Source organism: Alnus glutinosa, chromosome 7 (genome assembly GCF_958979055.1).
Source record: "Alnus glutinosa chromosome 7, dhAlnGlut1.1, whole genome shotgun sequence".
NCBI lineage: Eukaryota > Viridiplantae > Streptophyta > Magnoliopsida > Fagales > Betulaceae > Alnus > Alnus glutinosa.
Window position 1 is genome coordinate 8,867,335 of NC_084892.1, and position 22,662 is coordinate 8,889,996.

Consider the following 22,662-nt stretch of genomic DNA (forward strand, 5'->3'; position numbering starts at 1 on the left):
TTCAAATAAAAAATGCTACTACAAAATATATATATATTTTTTATACAAATTTATTATACTTTATATAACATCAATCAATTTCTGTTATTTCTGTTACTATTTAAAAGCAAACTCACCTAAACAAACCTCAACAAAAACACACCCCAGTCATTAGCAGTGAACACGCACGTGACCCCTTGACCCCTTGAGGTGTCGGCCTCTCGGTGGTCCTTAACCGTCGAACTATCCGACACAAACTCTAGACTCTAGTGCCGCTATCACTTAATTCCCAAAATAACCTCATCTTTTCCCCAAAACTCAAAAAGTACCCCTCCCCGAGAACTCACCTTTTCTCTCAGCCCCATCTCTCGGCACTTCCCTCCTTGCCAAGCCCGCTTGGCTTCCTCTCCCTCTCCCTCTCCCTCTCTTTCTCTCTGTATTTGGTTCTCAGATTCGTCGATCGGACGGTCGGTCTCTCTCTACCAATGACCATGATGACTCCTCCGCCGTTAGATGTAACACCAACTCTCTCTCTCTCTCTCTCTCCCCCTGCACACACCAAGACTCATACATGCGCATATTTCGTTGTGTTTCGTGTCACTGTTTTTCAGCACAATTTGATAGCCTAGGGTTTCGGTTTTTGTTCAGAGGCTTCGGAGTGGCTCTCAAATTTCGGATATTCACTGCGCTAGAGTCTGGTTCCTAGGGTTTTGATTCAGCATAGTAGGGTTAGGTTTTACTTGATCAGAGCTCTGATTCGCATTTATGTGTTTGCAGCAAGAAGAGGAAGAGATGCTCGTGCCGCATTCGGATTTAGTCGAGGGTCCTCAGCCTATGGAAGGTTTATCTCTCACATTCACGGCAATTTACTCCATCAATTCATATATTTGTGTTTATTTTTATAATCTTGAAGCTTTTGATGTGTTCTATTGATAAACAGTTAGTATTTTATTTTCGTGTTTGAGTTTCGTTGGTACGGTGCGGTAGAGTTTGTAACGTGATCGGCTATGATGTTAGGGTTTTGATTTTTCTTTTTGCTTCGAATTTTTATGCTTGTTTTGTTAGTAGTGGCGCAAGTGGAGCCTGCAAGTACGGTGGAGAATCAGCAAGTGGAAGATCCACCATCTATGAAATTCACGTGGACGATTGAGAATTTCTCTAGGTTGAATAACAAGAAGCACTACTCAGAGGTTTTCGTCGTCGGTGGTTATAAATGGTATTTGAATGTTTCCCTCCTGTTAAACTTATGCATACGTGTGCAACGTAATTTAATATGTGTTGTGATCGGTGTTGGACCTGCCTTGGTTGGTTTGATCAGGAGGATACTTATTTTTCCGAAAGGCAACAATGTGGACCACTTGTCAATGTATTTGGATGTTGGGGATGCTGCCACATTGCCATATGGGTGGAGTAGATACGCACAATTCAGCTTGGCTGTGGTTAATCAGGTTCACAACAAGTACTCAATAAGAAAGGGTATGTTTTTCACTGTTCTTATTTTCCTTCCACATTGAAGTTTGCATGTTTGTCGCTTTGTTCTTTAAGGCAAGATTTTTTTTTTGGGTCGGATGGAACTTGTATTCTTGCACTATCTTGTGGATGCTGCTTTTTCTTTGCAATCTCACACTTCGTGATCAGTGTGCAATTTCTTCTGCTGTAATTTTGCAAGTATTTCATGGTATTGATATGAATATTTCTTGCCATTTATTATTGGAACATACAAGTAAATATATTACATTGTTTTCTTTCCGCTTAAGCTTTAAGAGTAAGTAGTAACAACATTAATATGGCATCAAATATAACCATATTTGATTCAAGCCCTCCCATTATCTGATAATATAGAAACACCATAATACATCCATGTGGACCATTTATGCAATGGGCAGCTATATACCTGTGCTCACGTGGATGGCCCTTTTTAGAAGAGCCACACATGATTGAGAGTATAGGAACATTTAAGAAATAAATAAATTACATTGGTCTTCGTCTGCTGATGCCTTTAACTAAATTCGTTTTGTTTCTACAACTTTATATATCAAATTTGTTTGGGCACCAAATAATTTTAGCCTGCCTTTGGGTGGAATTATACTCCATTTGTATTTGGGACATAGGAGGAAAGTGAAGAAAGTATGGAATTTTTCTTTTCTTGTTAATCATTTTTGGATTTGCTTGTTTGAAAACAGTTTTCTTTTGCTTTTTTTTTTTTTTTTTCCTTTTTCTATGCACTCTTGCATTTTCCAAGCTCAAGCGAGTTAGTGTAAACAATAAAGCACTTCAAAATTAATGCCATCATCCAGTGATCAAATATTAAAGATTTTTTTTTTTTTGTTTTTTTAAATTTTTTTAAGACTTGGACATAACTTTAAGCCTTCCTATTTGGTTTTTGAAGACACGCAACACCAGTTCAATGCGAGAGAGAGTGACTGGGGTTTCACATCATTCATGCCTCTCAGTGATCTTTATGACCCTACTAGAGGGTACCTTGTTAATGACAGATGTGTTGTTGAAGCTGAGGTTGCTGTCCGTAAGATTCTTGATTACTGGTCATATGACTCAAAAAAGGAGACTGGTTATGTTGGACTTAAGAACCAAGGAGCAACGTGTTACATGAACTCTCTTCTTCAGACTCTCTACCATATTCCTTACTTTAGAAAGGTCAGAATGTGTTTCATGTTTCCCTAAAGTCTCCACGAATTTTGTCGAGATTTTATATTGATGGAACAACCTTTCCGGTCTGTTGATATCAGGCGGTGTACCATATGCCAACAACTGAAAATGACATGCCCTCAGGAAGCATTCCTCTGGCGTTACAGAGTTTATTTTATAAGCTTCAATATAATGACAGCAGCGTGGCAACTAAAGAATTGACCAAGTCTTTCGGATGGGATACATATGACTCTTTCATGCAACATGATGTGCAAGAACTCAACAGAGTCCTGTGTGAAAAGCTTGAAGACAAAATGAAGGTATAGGAGGTTTAACAAATTAGGTATTGGAACATTTATACTTGTTTAGTGATATAATTGTTATCCTGTTGCTCCAGGGGACTGTTGTGGAGGGGACAATACAGCAATTATTTGAAGGACATCACATGAATTACATTGAATGCATCAATGTGGACTACAAATCTACAAGAAAGGAATCATTTTATGGTATTTACTCTTGGTGCAAGTTTGAATTGTCGGAGTTTGAGAAATCATTTTTAATTTCAATGCATGATACCAAAATATTTATTTTACTTGGCAGATCTCCAGCTTGATGTTAAAGGCTGTCGGGATGTTTATGCTTCTTTTGACAAGTATGTGGAAGTTGAACGTCTTGAGGGCGAAAACAAATACCATGCTGAGGAACATGGCTTGCAGGTCAGTTACTGTTTGTTCTTTGATGGGAACCAACTGTGTGGCTAACCCCAACCTAAATATGTTTAGATGTGGCTAACCACATCTAGAAACTTTTTCGGGAGGATTGTATTAGGCCAACAAAAATCGTTCATATTTGGGGCTTGCACTTTGGAGCAAACCAACCAAAACTATGTTAAACTGGTGGACTAAATAGTTTTACATTCTAATTTAGGGTATCTAGATTCTGCTATTGTCAATCAAACTGATAGGATTTATTTCATTTTATTCAAAGTAATTGTTAGGATTCCAAACATGGCGGTTAATTTTTTTCCCAGAAGTGAGTGAGTTTCTGGTGTTGAGAAAACATCCTGTTTTCGTATTAAGATGGTTCTTTTTACCCAAAACATATCTTGGTTAATTTTTAGACGTTAGAAATTATCCAATAGCAATATAATCATAGAGATTCGGGTTTAAGGACATATGGAGTAGACTCATGTTTGTACATATCATTCTGTACTTCCTTATTTGTTGCGGTGCTTAGTCACCATCATTCCTGTGGAATAGTTGCTCAAGCCATTATTTTAGATTTTTTTTTCCTGTTAAGTATGGGCATTTTGAATATTATTTTCATATCATTCTGTACTTCCTTATTTGTTGCGGTGCTTTGTCACTATCATACCTGCTGAATAGTTGCTCAAGCCTTTTGTTTTAGATATATATATACTTTTTTCCTTTGAAGTAAGAGAATTTTGGATATTGTTTTCAATTGCTATGCTGATTGATGTTTCTTTCAGGATGCTAAGAAGGGTGTCTTGTTTATTGACTTTCCCCCAGTTCTTCAACTTCAGTTAAAGCGGTTTGAGTATGATTTCATGAGGGACACTATGGTAAAGGTCAGTTTCGGAAACTGATTTAATGCTACTTCTTGGTTTGTGATTGCACTCCTGTGCATCTTTTTGTATATTGTAGCGATCAACTCTTCACTATCTAATATAAATGTTTAAGCTGGTTTTGCATTAAGATAAGTCTATTAATGTCTATATTATGTATTTGTTTTTGATTTAGGGTTCGCTTGGGTTTGCGATTTTAAAAAACGTTGTTTAAAAATAGCGATTTGAAAACGTGATTAATAAAAATGTAATCAACCGTCAGGCAAAATTGCAGTTTGGCCTTTAAAATCGTAGTTTAGTCTTTAAAATTGTGCATTTTTAAAAAATCACCCTATTGTCTGCTATTTGAAAATGTAAATTTTTTACGTTTTCAAATCGCAATTTTTAAAACGCAATCCCGAACAATCCATTTTTTGAGATTTAGTTTAAAATCACACTTTTTGTCTATCAAATCGCAATGCCAAACGCACCCTTAGATAATAAGCAGTTACCATGTACTTTCTTTGCCTCTTGGATTAAACTTGTTTATGTATGCTGGAACGCATTTCAGATTGTTAAATTACAAGTCTTTCATTGAAAGCAAACTTTTTGTGCTGGTTGTTCATGCTTTTATTTAATAGATGCTTTTGATTTTGCAGATAAATGACCGCTATGAATTTCCTCTTCAACTTGACCTTGATAGGGAGAATGGAAAGTATCTTTCACCTGATGCAGATAGGAGTGTTCGCAACCTTTATACGCTTCATAGGTTTCAGTCATTTCTTACTATTGGCTGACATTTTTTTATTGTTTTCTAGTTGTTTGGATATGAATTTCGCTGACTTCTTTGACCATCTAGTTTGATGGAAATTTACCCGCCTACCCAATCTGTGTGGAGGGGGCGCTTTGAATGGGTCCGAGGTTTACACAACATGGGCGGGTATACAAAGTGGCCATTTGCCTTGGAGGGGTTCTTCGTAAAAAAAAAAAAAAGAGGTTTTTTTTTTAAAAAAAAAAAAGCAGGCCTGCTCAGTGTTGACTTCTTGTAGTTCAGATAGGCTTCTTTTCTTTTTTCTTTTTTTTGTTCTCTTTGTTTTTATTTTATCTTCATTATGTATAATGTGTCAATGAGCTTAATGAATTTTATTACAGATGTCGATCATCACATATGTTAACCATTTCAACTTAACTCAACTAATTCTTAACCCCAATTAAATTGGGCCAGCTCTATTGCTCCTCATCCACCTATTGTGGTCTGCCATATGTATTCTTTTCCATTATAATATGATTCTTTTCCCATCTAGAATCATATTATTCTTTATTATTTCTACCCTTGTTATTTTAGGCCTTCCTCTTAACTCTTTTCACTCCATCAGCTTGGATCAAAATCACTCTCATTGATGCTTTAATTGGTTTCTCTTGTACATGGCCCCGCTATACCATACTGTTACAATACATATTTTTATTATGAATCAGGGTTCTGAAATTCCTTTTGGTTAAAATGGGAATGCCAATTTCTTTTAATAGTGTTTGACAAGTTGGATTGTTTAATTTGACGAGTTCTGCTGCTAACTTAATCTTTTAATGGTCTTTAACCTCCTTTCTGTTTTTGTTGCCTATACAATTTGTCTTCTACCATTTCAACTGGTTAAACATTATTTCTTTAACCTGAGTGTCAGTAGTCATTCTCTTTTTTTCCCAATCCTTGGTGATTAGTTAGAAGCTTTTCCCTATACCTGCTCTTGCATCTGGTACTTTAAACTCTATGGATATATCTATGATGCTGTCTGGTGATACTATTATGTTATTTTCGGATTTGCTTGCATCTTCATGTGGTCAATTCTTCTCTTGCAGTGTCTTGGTCCACAGTGGCGGGGTGCATGGTGGACATTACTATGCTTTTATCAGGCCAACCCTCTCAGATCAGTGGTATGCATGCTTTGTGGAATCTCCCTTTGTCCGTTTCAATTGTAATATAATGGATTACCATGCATGCTCAAGTATTCAAGATCGATGTTTTTATTTTTAATTTTCAGTTTTTGCCTACAGAATTTGCACGTGACATGCTTGTGCATGTTTATTTGTTTGGTATGTGATTTTCATGTTTGCTTTCTTTTTCTTTTCTTTTTTTTTTTTTTAAAAAAAAAATATTGTGGCGGCCAATTTTTCTCGTTATAGGTTCAAATTTGATGATGAGCGGGTGACAAAAGAGGATGTAAAGAGGGCATTAGAAGAGCAGTATGGTGGTGAGGAAGAGGTACTTTAATAAATATATACATATATATAAAAGTAAATATATTGCTCGATTTTGTTTTCTTTTCTAATTGTCATCTTCATTATGATCTGACGTTGTTTCCTTCTATGTCAAATAGTTGCCTCCAACCAATCCTGGCTTCAATAATACTCCCTTTAAATTCACAAAATACTCAAATGCTTATATGCTTGTGTATATACGTGAAAGTGACAAGGACAAAATAATTTGTAATGTTGATGAGAAGGATATAGCTGAACACCTAAGGGTAAGTGCTTGGTTTTACTTGTAGATATACTACTATCAGCTTTGTGAGCTTCCAAGTGTATACGTGTGTGGATCTAGACTGACATACTGCATGTTATTCCAGATAAGGTTGAAGAAAGAACAAGAAGAGAAGGAGGACAAGAGAAGATATAAAGCACAGGCCCATTTGTATACAATAATAAAGGTTATAGACTCTTACATGTTTGTCTTCATTTTCATGTTGAATTGATTAGCAATGACTAGCAAAGGTGTCTCAGCTATGAAACTCTCGACTGATAGAATTGAGTAATGAATCTAGGTTGCACGAGATGAGGACCTTGTAGAACAGATTGGAAAGGATATATATTTTGACCTTGTGGATCATGACAAAGTTCATAGTTTCCGTATTCAGAAACAGACACCCTTTAATCTTTTCAAGGTACTGTTGATGTTTTAAATCTGCTTTGGAAAAAGGCTGACATATTGTTCACAATTATTGTGCTGTTGATCTTTTATCAAGTCTTTTGTACATTCTTTTTGTTCTGAATACCAGTTCCATCCAAAATTATGTCTCAACTGTAAATGGTATAAATGTTAATGATCAAGTAAAAAAATTGGCTATCCTTTGAAAATGCCCTTCCTCTATTGTAGAAGTGGGCACAACTTTTAATGGAAGTCTTGTTTACTTTTTTTTTTTAGTGGGGTTAGTTTAGAAAAATTACAAAATAAATATGATCTTTTTTTTTTTTGATAAGTAATAAACTGGTCTTATTAAAATCGTAAGGTGCCCCTAAGTACACCGGAAGTATACAAGAGAAAGCACCTAACTAGAAAGCGAAAACCGAAACAGCCCAATATATATATATGATCTTTTTGATAATTATGAATTTACTGACATAAAGTTACGAAGATTTATAGTGTTGCTTCTGGAAGTAGTTTTTGTTCTCCTAATGCATTGCTAATTTTGGAAATGTTGTTTGAGCTTGTTACTTGCTAATTCTTTGACTTGTTTTTCCTTCTATGGGGGAGGGGGAATTGGTAATTTTAAATTTATTGGATTCTGGATTTTGTTCCTGCATGTTTTCCCTGTTCAATATTTTTTTTATTTTTTAAATTTTTTTAGCATGAAACATATTATTTGTTCTCGCATTATTCCAAATTTGAGGTGTTTCACAGGAGGAGGTTGCCAAAGTGTTTGGCATACCAGTGCAATTTCAGCGATTTTGGATTTGGGCAAAGCGGCAAAACCATACATATCGTCCCAATCGACCATTGACCCCTCAGGAGGAAGCACAATCTGTAATTACGTCTTAGTTTGCTTCTCATGCTATATTTTCTTTTCTTATAACTATAAAGGCATAAGCATTGAATATAGCTTGCTATTCTTTTGTGTAATTTTCATATTTTCCCCTCATGAAAGTTGAGATGGGGCTTATGGGCTCGTGTTTGGAGATTTGTATATATTGTCTTACATTTTAGCTTGCTTTTACTAGAATTTATTTTTGTGAGAGGTGGGGGGGGTGCAAAATTGTCAACATGGGATCTAGTAAGTGTTTCTACATTTATGTTAGGGCGACAGAGTAGGGCGTTGGTCCTATATTTGTGTGTTTGACGTAGATAAACAATGGAAGAGGCAAAATTATTTTGTAAAACCATCTCAACTGTGCAAGACAATTTCTTTGACGGCTGTATATTTTTGGATGTTTTAAGAGGGATTCTGTTATCTATTCTGAGGTTTAGGGGGAAATTTTCTGTGTGCAGTAATTATATTAATTTGTGTTGCATTTTTTGTTTTTGTTTTTTATGCTCCATACCTGGTAAATTTTTTTTGGGGTTGAGTTTATCCTTTCCTGTCCGTAAGTATTTTCAGTTGCTTAAAACTTTTGTTTAATATTTTTGGAAACCTTTTTTGAATTGGTAACTTGTCTTTCATCCGAGTATTTCTCATTTTACTTTTAGTTGATTTTTTTTTTTTTTGATATTTTAAACACATTTTATTTATGTTTATTATAGGTAATGATACACACATGCACATGCATATGATACTATTAGTTGCTGTATATGTTAAACTTCTGGGCACCTACTGTATGGAACCCTTGCTTTTTCCTGCTTGGTTATTATACTGGATGTTGTCTACATTTCCTCTGGTATTGATGTAACAGATGGACTTTGCACTCAATTTCGTTGGGAAATTTGGAATTATTCCAGTTGCTTCCTTACTGGATTTTTCCCCTATCAGTAACATCTCTCACTAAACCATTTTTCTCTTTCTATTCTGGTCAAGGGTTACACTGGGATCTTGTAGTGTGTCATATAATATGCTTAATGGTAGCCATAAGTGCCTGCATAACTTTGTAAATTATTAAGCAAGCTAATGATAACCATTTGCTGGTTGTAGGTTGGACAGTTGAGGGAGGTATCAAATAAGACACATAATGCAGAATTAAAGTTGTTTTTGGAAGTAGAGCTTGGACTGGTAATTTCATCTTTTCTGATACTGGCAGTTTACCCTGTAATTGTTTGCCCTTTGTATTTGAGGAGTCTTTAAATTTACAATGCTAGGAGTAAATATTGCAAATGATAGTTGTTGTTGGTTAATAATTCTTATAAAAAAAAAAAAGTTGTTGGTTAATAATTCTGTTCCTACACTTCTACTGATTCAAATACCATATTTCAGGATCTACATCCTATTACTCCTCCTGCCAAAGCTAAAGAAGATATTCTTCTTTTCTTCAAGCTGTATGACCCTGAGAAAGCTGAACTACGGTACTTAGTGATCTCTTTCTTACCATGGTGTCTATATTTGTGTGTATTCTTGTATGCTTGGTGACATCATAATTGCTTGTATGTTGCAGATATGTTGGTAGGTTTTTTGTAAAGAGTTCTGGTAAGCCCATAGAAATACTAGAAAAACTTAACAAAATGGCCGGTTTCGCCCCTGATATGGAGATAGAACTTTATGAGGTTTGTGTGTCAACAATTTTTTATTGTCAGCGTGTTGTCCTTATTCTGTGCTCTATGGTTAGTAACTTTGTACAAAACAAAATTCTTAGTCAATGTATTTTATGTCTTTGTGGTTCAGGAAATAAAGTTTGAGCCCTGTGTCATGTGCGAGTACCTTGATAAGAGGACCTCATTTAGATCAAGTCAGGTATATCGCGTGCTCAACAGACTGTAACATAGCAACTGGAACAGTGATTTACATTTTATTGCTTTGTTTTTAGATTGAAGACGGGGACATCATCTGCTTCCAGAAATCTCCTCCACTTGAAAATGAAGAAGAATGCCGATATCCAGCTGTTCCATCATTTTTGGAATATGTGCACAATCGCCAGGTCATTCTGCCAAAAAATTTAAAACTTGATCACCAATATTTGTAAAGTTTGCTAGCTTTCTGTAGTTTCTAGGATATTGTGATGCAGCCATGGCAGAAGGGTCAAGTTGCTTCAGTTTTAGCAACTTAGAGCTTTTCATTTGTGGAGCTTGCATGCGACGTCCGACCGAAGGAAGATGTACATGGTTTTGAAGGTCATTTTGCAACTGTCTTAGGGTCACATGTATATAAGTTAATTTGAGTCATTAGTTGTTTTTACGTCCAGGGGTAGTATTGAAGTTCCGTTAAATCATGCACAGAAATCTTTAGTTTATTTTTTATGCTAGTCAAAGTTTTCTTGGTTTCGGTGTAGTCTTGGAGTATTTTCTTGGGTCCTAGTCCTAGTTGAACAAGGAAGCGTCAGTGGCTACAAATACCTTTGTAATCTTCCTATTTTGATTAAATGAAAATGAGTATTTTGGTTGTTGAAGGCATCTGTACCCTTGTGCTATTCTTCTCTCTCTCTCTCTCTCTCTCCCTTTTTTGTTCTTCAGTCTTGCTTTTTCTAATACTGTTCACATGCATTGTTCACAGCCCCTGGACAGATTCAATTTTCAATCTTCTTCTTGACTCTTACGCAAGCCCATAACCTAACCAATTCAAACCCTATCCCATATCCTATCAAAACCAAAAGACGCAACTTATTTTCCCAAAATTAGCCTTTCAAATTGCACTTAGAAATGCACCAAAACCCCAGTTTTTCTGTTGCCAAAACTTCCAACAAACACAACTTCGACAAATTTTCAAATTTGAACCATCAAAATCCTAAGCAATTCTGAACATAACAATCTTTGAACCCTTAACCCCTTTTTCTAGAATCTTAAGCATTAAACCACCACTCAAACCCTACAGTTTTCCAAATCTTTCCTACATCAATTTGGCATAAGAACAAATGATCCTCTCTTACCCCTGATCCTAAAAATCCTCTATTTTGTCGCCCAATACTTTGAAACAAAAAAATATTTAATCAAAATATGAGGTTTGTGAGAAAGATAAATTATCGATTGTTGCCTAATTCATCTGTAGGACCCCTATGCCATAGGCATGAGATAAATCAATACAAAAAAGCAACTAAAGGTAGGATAATACATATATATATATATATACCCAAATGCATAATAAATGATCACCTAAAACCTAAACTATTTCAAATTGCAAGGTTAGCATGCTGTAGTGATGCTCTCCTTGTTGATTTGTAGAGATTTACGATCCACAATTTTAGTCGGAGTAGACGTGTCATTTCTCCTTTGTCTTCTTGATAAAAAAGAACAAAGAAAAAAGAAGATAAAATCAAAATAATACCTAAAATATATCAATGATTTAAATGATGTTAGGTATTTTGTCCTTTGAATTGACTAGTTGCATTTAATCTATAAGGGGGTGCATTTACATCTTTAGGGAAAAAAAAAGGTTTCAGTATTAGGTAGTGGAAATACAAGTTTATTCAACTATTATGTGGTTTACATGGTATATGAAGTATTACTGTTGGAGCTTACCTGCCATGGTCATTGTTGCTTGAAGCTAACTGATACGTATTAGTGTATGTTTGTTTGAATGAACTGAATTTTTATTTTATGGATATATCCATTATTTTTAAGGATCCTAAGTCGTTCATGGAGTAGCAGATTGAAGAAAGAGTAGTGCTTATGGTATAATTTTTTTTGATAGTTAAAACTTTACTGAAGAAAGATAGGTACACGATGTGTATAGAAACTTCCTCCTAGAAGTTAGAATGTAAAGGTCAAAAGAGCAAGAAAATCTGGAAAGGAAGAACAATGCATCCTGCCTAAAGCACTAATCCAGTCATAGAATGATGCTCAAAACAGACTGAACCATATTATGAGTGAGCCAGAGTGATTCAAAACCATTGAAAGTCTGATAAGTCTGTTTATGGCAATTTTTCCACATAAGGTAAAGCAGGATAGCACTTAAAATCTTAAAACAGTTCTGATGCCAACCCTCCCTTTCCAGCATGCAAGGATCTCAAAATCATCTTTAGTTATCATCCAACAGTTCAAAAGAAAAAGAAAAAAAAAAAAAAGAAAAAAAAAGGAAAAAAAAGAAAAAAAAGAAGAAAGAAGAAAAAAAAAAAAAACAGAAAAAAATGTTTAAGTATCCACTAATCTATCGTCACTGCAGACTGTAATTAATCTTCAGTCTGAACTTTGAGTCCTCTGTTATTCATATATCTCAGACCAATAATATGCGTCAGTCATTTATTGAAATAATTTGTACGGGAATTGAAGGCATTGTTTTGCCTCCTTTGTTCACTTAGAATTTATAGTGGCTCTCATTAACTGTAAATATCGAAATCGTGAAATATCATGGCCTTGTGTCCGTACTTCAAATTTACCTCTTTATGATATGATGCTTTATAGGTTGTTCATTTTCGATCTTTGGAGAGACCGAAGGAGGATGACTTTTGTTTAGAGTTGTAAGTATTCATGTGATCCCATTATTTCATACGGTTGGAGAATTATCATTTGCATTATTTGATATTCATTACTCGTTTCCTTTTATTTTCTAGGTCAAAGGTGCACAGTTATGATGAGGTTGTGGAGAGAGTGGCGCGACGAATTGATTTGGATGATCCATCTAAAATCAGACTCACATCTCACAACTGCTATTCTCAGCAACCTAAGCCCCAACCTATCAAATATCGAGGCGTAGAGCGTTTGTCAGATATGCTAGTCCATTACAATCAGGCATGTGTCACATGGATTCAGTTCTTGCACTGTTTTCTCTCATTTGCATCACATATTTGTGGGTGTAAATTATTCTTGGTTTTTTTTTTTTTTTTTTTTTTTGCAGACTTCTGATATATTGTACTACGAAGTTCTTGACCTCCCTCTGCCAGAATTGCAAGGTCTTAAAAATCTGAAAGTTGCTTTTCATCATACTACAAAGGATGAAGTGCGTCTGAAATCTATAACCATCACCTTTTCCATGTTGTTTTCTTATTAATGGATAATACTTGTACTTTTGAACCCCTTTGTAATCTGGTTTAAATTGTTTTCAGGTGGTAATTCACAATATTAGATTGCCTAAACAAAGCACTGTTGGAGATGTGATTAATGTGTTAAAAACAAAGGTAAGCTTTTGTCATTCCTAATTAAATCATGCTGCGTGTTTTTTCTTTTATTTATTTATTTATTTATTTTTTCCTTTTTTTGGTTTTAGAAATTATTTCACAAGTGGCTGATTTTGACTTTTAAATTATGTGTTGCAGTGAATTTCTTCTTGTTCCTATGAGTTGATACTATATAGTTGTAATATGATTAAATTTTCTTCTCTGCCGTGGCTCGAAACAGGTAGAGTTGTCTCATCCAAATGCAGAACTTAGACTACTTGAAGTTTTCTATCACAAGATCTATAAGGTAATCACTACCAATTCATGGTTGAAATTAGATAGATATGGGCATGTCGCTGATCTTTCCATCAAATTTTTGCCAGTAATGATCCCATTTTACATGGCCTCCTTTTGTCCAGTTGATGATTTATTGTGATGTTCATAGGACGCTGTTAGCCTCAGATATATGTAGTACCAAGTTTTATGTTCCCATTAAGCTTCCATTTGCTCCTTGCAGATCTTTCCACACATTGAGAAAATCGAGAATATAAATGACCAATACTGGACTTTGCGTGCAGAGGAGGCAAGTGCCAAGTATTTCTTTGTTTTTTTATTTACTCGTTAATTTTTATTTATTTATTTATCATTTTTTGCCTCTTTCCTTGTATTTTGATGAACAGATTATAGGATTTCAGCTTTTCTTGTTGAACAGTTAGGGTTTTGGTTCTTAATACTATGGACATGTAGTTGTCTGTGTTCTAGAGTCGAAGCTGATCTTCCTTACTTTTTGAGTCTCAGATCCCAGAAGAGGAGAAAGACCTTGGCCCCCATGATCGTTTGATTCATGTTTATCACTTCACCAAAGAGACTGCACAAAACCAAATGGTATTGCAGTTAAATAATTGTTCCCAGGAATATGTTTTACACTGTTTCAAGATTTTTTGTTATTTAAGTCAAAGATGGGTATTAATTGAATGGAAAAAAATTCAAGATTGTTACTTTATTTTATTTTATTTTTCCTTTGAACAGCAAGTACAAAATTTTGGGGAACCCTTTTTCTTGGTCATACATGAAGGAGAGACTTTAGCGGAAGTTAAAGTGCGAATACAAAAGAAATTGCAGGTTCCAGATGAGGAGTTTGCTAAGGTACTGACCTTTTGTTGCTTGGGAGCTTGTAATTATTTGTATGGTATCATTAGAATTTGGTATTGCTTTATTTCTCTACCGTGGTTACTTTATCCAACTGAGAACTGATTATTTTTCGCTATTATTATTATTATTATTATTTGTTTTTTTCAAATTGTTCAGTGGAAGTTTGCCTTTTTGTCAATGGGTTGTCCAGAGTACCTGCAGGACTCTGATGTTGTATCCAGCCGTTTTCAGGTGTGTTTATGTTTACTACTACTAAAAAGGAGGGGATGAACAGCAGTGCCTTTCTTTTTCTTGGTGGTGTTTTTTGGCTTTTTGCTTCTAAATTGAATATTTTGATTTTGATTTTCTTTTCTTCTTCTTCTTGGTAAGTGAATGTTTTGAACTTGTTTTCCTCAGAGAAGAGAAGTTTATGGCGCTTGGGAGCAGTACCTTGGATTGGAACACTCGGATAATACCCCGAAGAGGGCTTATGCAGTAAATCAGGTAAAGTTCCTCTACACTTAAGTCCTCTGTTGTCACATGATTAGGAATTTTTTACCAATAAATTTTGGGCAAAATTTTTGCAGAACCGTCACACATATGAGAAGGCAGTTAAAATATACAACTAGGTTAGAGCTGACATTGGATACACAAGCATCTTTGAATGCGCCCAGAAATGGAAGGGATGATAACAAAGCATTACAGCTGAAGCATATATAAGTGGTGAAGCAGCTCACATTGAGTTTATATTTCCGTCTCTTTTGACTGTTTGTATTATTATTATTCTTTCTCTAATGAATGTGGGCGGGGAAAGGTGGGAGGTTTTCTCCTTTGCTTTTAGTGTATCTATATTTGTGCTCTGCTCTGCTCTGCCCTCTTCTCTCTTTCTTAATGAAGTCGCCTCCTTTTGAGAGGTTGGCGGCTTTCTTCCATAGACAGCGCCAGTGTAACTTAGCAGCAGTACATAAGAAGATTTTGATGAGGGGATGGATGTATATCGGGTATAGTTGGTTTCCTCTGACATTCAATTCTTTGTCTTTTTTCTTTCTTTTTTGTTGCCGTTTTTCGTTGGGGATAAGTTTGTAAAAAATGGTTCGTTAAATTCAGTAGTTGGGGTTGTAGGAGCTTGTAAGACAATTATACCGCTTTCAAGCATTTTTTTTTTTGGTTTTATTTATAAAGAGCTATATCTCGTTTAACATCCATTCTTTTCCTTTGCCACTTCTCCTCCTATTTGCTTTTTCTTTTTTCTTTTTTAATTATATATATATACCTATACCTTTTCTGGTTGTAAATCCACTAGTCTAGTCTGCTCGTTGGAATTTTTAAGAGGATTGCCTATTTCTTAATCTCTATACAATGTGTTGAATATCCTTTATTTTCAAAGTCTCATTATGTCGTCTTCTTCTTTTTTTAAATTAAAATAAAAAATAAAAAAAAATAAAATAAAATAAAACTTTTGGGGGTTCGTCCAATATCCCGTAACCGATATATTTAAGAGCCATTCGTTTCTGTTAAATGAAATGCAGTCATTACTGATAAGATGGACAAATATATCGCGGTGTTCCAAGGGTTTCGGCAAAAATTAGAAAAGTTGCAGTCCCCGTGGTAGTACTGAAATCATTTCATGGTGCCGGGTATGGTTGGTTCTTCTATAGCTTCGATGGAGGAGCGAATGCACAGGGAAGAGGCTTCTATTAAGAGAATACGTCCTCGCATCACAAAGGGGGCAATCTGTTGGTTCTATAGCCTTTCAAAAATTTGATTAACATTACTGATTGCAGCTGCTTGGAGAAGTTACTCTTGGGTTCTTTTTTCCAAACCGTAAAAAAGTCAAACTGTACTTGATATACCAAATTCACCCTTGCCAAATGGGTGGGTGTCAAGTAGCTTCCGACACTGGTGCACGAGTATGATAAAATATTTTAGGGATAATTTTATGAAAGAATATCGAATTATACGATGTTTTGAAATAAGAGTACTGAACTAACAAACGTCTCAAAGTGAGGTATTCATGTTACCAAACGTTTCACTTAAGAATACTCCGTTAGAATTTGCTGTTAAATCTTGCCAAAATTTTTAAAATACCATTTTTTTTTTTTTTTTTTTATAAAAAAAAATATAGGTATTTTGGGTACTCCATTAGGATTTAACAGCAAATCTTAACGGAGTACTCTTAAGTGAGACGTTTAGAAACGTAAATACCTCAGTTTAAAATATTTGCTAATTCAGTACCCCATTTCAAAACAGCATATAATTCGATACATTTTTGTGAAGTTATCTCAATATTTTAATTTCTTTTCAAAATGAAATGAATTTAAATTGTTAAAGGGCAACAACCACATCCAAATCTGATGATTTTGATCTCTAGACGCCACTCACTCCGTTGACTTCAAAAAGGACCCACCAAATGGGCCAAATTTCTCTCAAATCTCAACTACTAAACAAATCTAATACTAGGAACAAAAAAAGAAAAAAAAATCCCTCTCTCTCACACATGCACGCGCACACGACGCAAATGCCTAATGATCTCTCTCCCAAATGCACAGGCCTTCGTAGAAATTTAGAAAAGAGGGTTCTCGGGACGCTTTTACGCACACCACACAGGCGGGTTAACGAGAGTGGACAATAAGAAAGCACTGATGAACATCAAAAGTAAGGGGAAAGAACAGTAATTCTGAAAATCTTTCTTTTGTCTCTCTAAAAATAAGATGACTTTTAAAATTACCATTTAAATGATACAAGAGAGAATTCTAGCTTTACTCGGGTATCTCTAAAAATAAGATGACTTCTAAAATTACCATTTAAAATCTTTCTTTTGTCCCTCTAAAAATAAGATGATTTTTAAAATTACCATTTAAATGATACAAGAGAGACTTCTAGCTTTACTCGGGTATCTCTAAAAATAAGATGACTTCTAAAATTACCATTTAAATGATACAAGAGAGACTTCTAGCTTTACTCGGGTAAAGAAATAGAAGAAAAAGATATAAGCCTTTTTATGTTGCATTGTTCAGCAATTCTTCGTCTTTCAAGTTACAAACTGAGGGTATATGTAACGCACCTAATTGCCAAATGAGTAAGCTCAATCAGATGGTGTGAGTAGATTTGTCTATTGGATTGTATCTCCTCTACAAAACTCGGTAGGATAACAACCCATCAATGGTCTCAACAACCAACCGATTCATGCGTACAAGTAGCAGCAAATAAGATCTTGCTTTAGGACCTGAAACAGTGCAGAGGTGACAACTTCGTGTCATTAATCTTTCAATAAAGTTTTCAGTTCTACATAGAAAGAATCATCCACAAAATAGTTCTTTCACAGTCTAAGGCTTTGACAAAAAGCGTTAGGCCCCAGCAGCTGGACGGTGGGAGGAAACATGGCTGTGAGGCTCTTGTTTGAGGGGCGGAAAACAGAGGGTCACATTGGGGGCTCAACTTGTTTCATGGAGTGGAAAATCTGGTTGAATGGGTAGAGATATAGAGCTAGCTTATTGTGGATAGTATAGTGGATAGTTTTTGTTCGTTTGATTATGGGTAGTTTACGTTAGAGCATCTCCAGCAATGTTATGCATTTTAGCTAATAAAAAAGCATCATTTTCTAATCCATGATGGATAGTAAAAATAAAAAAGCATCGTTTGATTATTGATGAATAGTATATAAACTCCAATAGATTTTCTATTACATTCTCTATTTTCCTTGAATATTATTTCCTAGTAATTTTTTTTTTATTGTTTTCTTAAACCACCAAAAGAGGAGAAAAATGATTAAAAAAAGAATACATAAGCTAAAGTGTTAGCTTAAAAGTAGCTAATCAAAAAGCAAAATGTATTTTGGATAACGAGAAAAGCTGTTGAACGTGATTTTTGTCTCATATTAGCTAAATATACACAATACGGAGGTCTCACTGCCTGTTACCAAGAGTGGACAGCCAGACAGGCATCCACCACTGGAAGTATTTTTTCCCAAACCCCGCCATGGAGCAGTGCAATTTTTCTTACTAAATAAGAGGGATCTATATAACAGAAAGCAAGAGAGAATGGACATACCCAGCCCCAATGACGAAATTTCATCTTGGTGGAAGTAGTTACTTCCCTTTGTTTTCTCTTTCTTGTTCAGGCTTGAATTGATCTTCTCAACAGCATCGAGCAGATCCTGGACGGCAAGTTCATCAAAACACTAATGATAAAATAAGATTATAAAAGTTCTAAACAGATTGGCTACTAAAACGAACAGCAAATAATTATGACTATTGTGCTCAATGCACCATTCCCTGCTAAGGTTTTTCACTGGGAAGTGATTGTCTCGGATCAGATGGAAGCAGATAGAAAACATAAAACAATCAGAAAATCCATGAATAGGAGCTCTCAAATTTATGCCACCAAAGATCAATTTAAGCACAATTGTCATTCAATTGCATGTTAACTAAAGGTATGAAAACAAGATGGCAGACCTACTCAACTTCAGAAAGTAGCCAGTCATCCAGGTTAGCCAACGGAACACCAAATATCTAAATTCTTCACTCTATGCCATAAACAATGTCCTGTAAATTAAATCTCTCCTTCCTAGATCACTTTTCCATGGTCTGACCGGCTAAACCAAGAACTGGATAGTTTTCTGGTCTGGTATCTTTAGAGGATCAACCAATTGAATCGGCTATGAAACCTGGATGAAAACCCAGTTTGTCAAACCAGCAAGAGATATGGGTGTAGCAACATTTGCTACTCGTCCCAACAAACAAATTAACTAGCCAGCCACTATGCTGGTGTTGTAATTCAAACTCCTCACCAGCAAGAGAACTGGTGAGTACAACCTTCTAGACTGCTTTAAGATGATCGGTCACTTTTCCTTTTTGTTCTATAATATGCATTTTTATCATGATATTCCCTTCTTGTTGAAATTTTGAGCCCTCAGAACTAAATTTCAGTAGAAGATAAATCAAGTGAAACAAAGGAGTAATTCAATTGCATTATTATGATTATTATTATTTCACATCCTCATGCTGTTGAATAATATTTATTATGCTTAAACCAGTTCAACAATTGAAACAACGGTTGAATTAGTTAACCAAATCATTGATTGGGTCAATAGCAAGTGAGATCTAACAACTATGCATGTTTGCTGCAAATTTCCCAAGCAATTATCTAATGATGCCGACCGGACAATCAGGCAGTATATATGAGAAAGCAACTTGAAGTTTTGGCATATAACAGATCATGCAGGAAAACAATGAAGCCAGCTTCCTCAAGCTGTGCAACTGCTTCAGCAATTTGCACTGAACTTTAATTTCATCACAATGATAATTAGAGGAAGGAGCCTCAATGCTTAAACACCAGAAAGATATATATAATCACAATGTATGCTCTCTTTTTTCTGCTGCTTTATTATTTTTGTGGCTGCTAAGAATGGAACATACTCATTTTAACTGGATTTAAATGTAATTCCAATAAGAATGATTATCAGTAGCAGAAATATCAGCCATGACGGTGACTCAAAGAGCTGTCAAGGCCTTAGTCCTGAGTAATTGCCTAAATTAGGATGAATCAAAGAGCATCCCAAGTTTTCTTTTGGCTACTCAAGAACTTTGTTTAGCGAAAACAAAACAAACAAAAATAAAAATGTTTAGGGAATTTGAAATGGGTGCATATAACTCTTATGAACATAATTAGTCATTCAGTTCAGCCAAAAAACGCTTTAGGTTTTCTTCATTTTTTTATTAAGTTAATGCATGCATTACCAATCGTTAGAAAGGCACTTCTCTCTTGAAATTATGTCATATTATCCCTCAATCACCACACACCTGATTTAACTGAATATGCATCACTTAAAAGCATAAGTCAAATCAGAAAAAATGCACAAGGAGAAACTTATACCTCCCACGGCGCTAGGCCTTTCATGTAGGAAGGAAGATTCTCATAATCATCATTTGATACCTTTATCAAAGGCTTGGGAGCTTCAACTGACTTAAATATTTCCTCTACTTCCCCTGCATTTCAACAAAAGAATCAGATTTTCGTGTTGCTAACCTCTCATACCTTACAATTGCTGATGATGACAGCCTCAATTACCAAAAAGTAAGTGGTTTCTGTGTACACCTATGTTATCAGTCTGACCATAATCTGCACTAGAGAGAAGAGGGCATTAGTAGAAGGAACTGTTGGAAAAGCAGCAGCTAGTCCCTATAATCAAACTGTAAATGCCAGAGCGTAGAGCCAAAAGTGGCCAAACAAAACTGCAATTTATGCAATTAAAAACTGTGTTTAAAGCATTCTTGAATCAATAAGCATATCCATTTGCAAATGTTATTCACTAACCTTCAGATGCCAAAGTGGCAAGGCAAGCGTCTGAAAGCCCAAGCCTTTTCAAACTGAGAGACTCATCTAATCTGAACAACATTAAGAAACACAAATGATTTCCGTATCCTGACCCTCTACAATAATACACCGATAAGATTGGTCAATATTTAAATTACAAAAGATTTATAGGCATCTTTTTGCATTTCTGTAAGATAAACTTTATGTTTTATTCAGACACACCCTCCAAAAAAATAAAATAAAATCTACTCCATTAAGCCTAGAACATGCTGGGACTAGTTTAGCTAAGTACGTATCTTACTTTGGCAAACCATGTGTTATTCCTAGTCAAGGATGAATTAATCCATTCAACGTATCATGGAATTCAATAAAATCCCTTATTCCACTATTAAGATTTATAGCTCTGTAACACACAAATAAAGCATATGTATATATATATATATATATATATATATGCCCAAAAAAAAAAAATTGTTTGGCATAACTCATAAGGATACAAAGCATCTTCTTCCAAACTCTTCATAATAGAACCGGTCATAGAGTCAGGTCCACAATAAGAAGATGGCGGATCCAATCCATACTTCGATTCCAAACCATTCGGTGTTGATGAACCGTGAACCTCTTCTTCTTCTTCATCAATCTCAACGTCTAAGGCCCAAAAATTTACGAAAACGCAGAAATAACAATATCAGCGTTCACAATGCTTTAAATCAAATTCCAAACATTAAACAATTTCAATTTTGACTCTCTCTCTCTCTCTCTCTCTCTCTCTCTCTGAGTAAACAAAGAGAAAACGGGAAAGGAGCGTGAATTACCGGGAATGTGGTATCCAAAGCTCTGGAGGTGGTCTTGGAGCAGGGCAAGATCGCTCTGGTTCTTCTTGTAAACCTCGTTGCAGTGACCTAAAAGCTCCTCGAAAGAGACGGTCCCGAACGTCATCGAATCGAGTACGTTGAGATCGCTGCTGGCGCTCGATACACGCCGGTTCAGGCATTTTATGAAACTCGACGACACCGAATCTGTCACAAAAACCAAAAAAAAAAAGAAGAGAATGAATACCTCTAAATTCGAGAGGAAAATAGAGAAAGAGGAAGAGTGGAGGTTGAAAGGTCATAATTCGAAGAAAGGAAGTACCGAGAGGAATGGGACGGCGTTCGAGGGATTGCTTGAGAGCGTAGCAACTCGACTCCAAGTGGTTGCAGAATGTCCCTAACGATTTCCTCAAGCTCCTGATCTCCTCTTCCATTTCCTCTCGCTTTCGATCTAACTTTTCTGTTTGAATTGAATCCCCGCTTAAATGCTATAGACTTGGAAACGAAAGCATTAGCTAGGCGGCGTCTCAAATAGGTTTATAGGATAATTGTTATCACAAAACAGCAAGCGTCTGTAGCTCAGTGGATAGAGCGTCTGTTTCCTAAGCAGAAAGTCGTAGGTTCGACCCCTACCTGACGCGCATCTTTAACATAAGAATTTTTTTTTGCCATTTATGGGCAGTGGTAATTCGTGTTTTATGTGTAAAGTTGGAGTTTTTGTTGAAATGGAAGTATAAAATTATATAAATCAATTATAAGCTTATAAACTCTAATTTGTTAATTTCGTGTTTGGTTCATATTAAGTTTATGGGTCCTACGAAAAATTCTCAACTCTAATTATCACGTGTCGAGTTTAAGTTATGTTGATGCATGAGTATAAAACTATAAAGATCCTAAGTCAACCCATTTAATTAAGTTGAACCCCTCAGTTCTAATTTACTAATTTTGTGTTAGGTTCATGAGTTACGTAAAATATCACCAACTCTAAATGTCATATGTCAAATTCAGGTCATGATGAAACATGAAAATAAGACTATAAATTAATCAAAACCCTACCAATTTAATTAAACAAATTATCCCATCAATCTTAACCTGCTAATTTAGTGTTGAGTTTACACCGAATTCACGAATCGTATAAAAAATTGTTGCTAGTCTTAAAGGTAACCATAAAAAAGGATTTATTTTTGTTTAATTGTATGATCAGTGATCACCATTCTTTTTCTTTTGTTATTAATTCACAAGGCGCCCACCAACATTTTAAAGATTTTCGGGGTC

At 35.3% G+C, this 22,662-nt stretch overlaps 2 protein-coding genes and 1 non-coding gene across 4 annotated transcripts; 2 read left to right on the forward strand and 1 right to left on the reverse strand.

The window, feature by feature from the left end:
• Positions 1–277: 277 nt before the first annotated feature.
• On the forward strand, positions 278–15,463 carry LOC133872460 (ubiquitin C-terminal hydrolase 12). Of its 2 annotated transcripts, none has more exons than XM_062309966.1 (32): positions 278–494; positions 757–820; positions 1,045–1,195; positions 1,298–1,455; positions 2,369–2,634; positions 2,727–2,945; positions 3,023–3,131; positions 3,226–3,341; positions 4,115–4,213; positions 4,849–4,958; positions 6,044–6,118; positions 6,368–6,446; positions 6,562–6,708; positions 6,811–6,891; positions 7,006–7,125; positions 7,863–7,985; positions 9,085–9,162; positions 9,364–9,452; positions 9,542–9,650; positions 9,769–9,837; positions 9,911–10,021; positions 12,438–12,493; positions 12,587–12,764; positions 12,871–12,972; positions 13,079–13,150; positions 13,371–13,436; positions 13,647–13,712; positions 13,928–14,014; positions 14,159–14,275; positions 14,438–14,512; positions 14,678–14,764; positions 14,848–15,463. In XM_062309966.1, the coding sequence occupies exons 1-32, from the start codon at positions 465–467 to the stop codon at positions 14,887–14,889; spliced, it is 3,351 nt and encodes a 1,116-aa protein (XP_062165950.1). In that variant the 5' UTR covers positions 278–464; the 3' UTR covers positions 14,890–15,463. The 2 variants fall into 2 exon arrangements, with proteins under 2 accessions (XP_062165950.1, XP_062165951.1); XM_062309967.1 differs by having other exon boundaries at positions 1,048–1,195.
• A 1,772-nt stretch (positions 15,464–17,235) lies between these two features.
• On the reverse strand, positions 17,236–21,927 carry LOC133873992 (uncharacterized). The gene is made up of 8 exons (XM_062311809.1): positions 21,710–21,927; positions 21,391–21,594; positions 21,073–21,223; positions 20,576–20,646; positions 20,330–20,380; positions 20,135–20,247; positions 18,311–18,416; positions 17,236–17,486 (listed from the first exon to the last, which is right to left on the reverse strand). Exons 1-8 carry the CDS (start codon positions 21,819–21,821, stop codon positions 17,392–17,394), a joined length of 903 nt encoding a protein of 300 aa, XP_062167793.1. The 5' UTR covers positions 21,822–21,927; the 3' UTR covers positions 17,236–17,391.
• Positions 21,928–21,955: 28 nt separating this feature from the next.
• On the forward strand, positions 21,956–22,028 carry TRNAR-CCU (transfer RNA arginine (anticodon CCU)). Its single transcript has one exon. It is a non-coding gene; the product is annotated as a tRNA-Arg (tRNA).
• Positions 22,029–22,662: the final 634 nt, after the last annotated feature.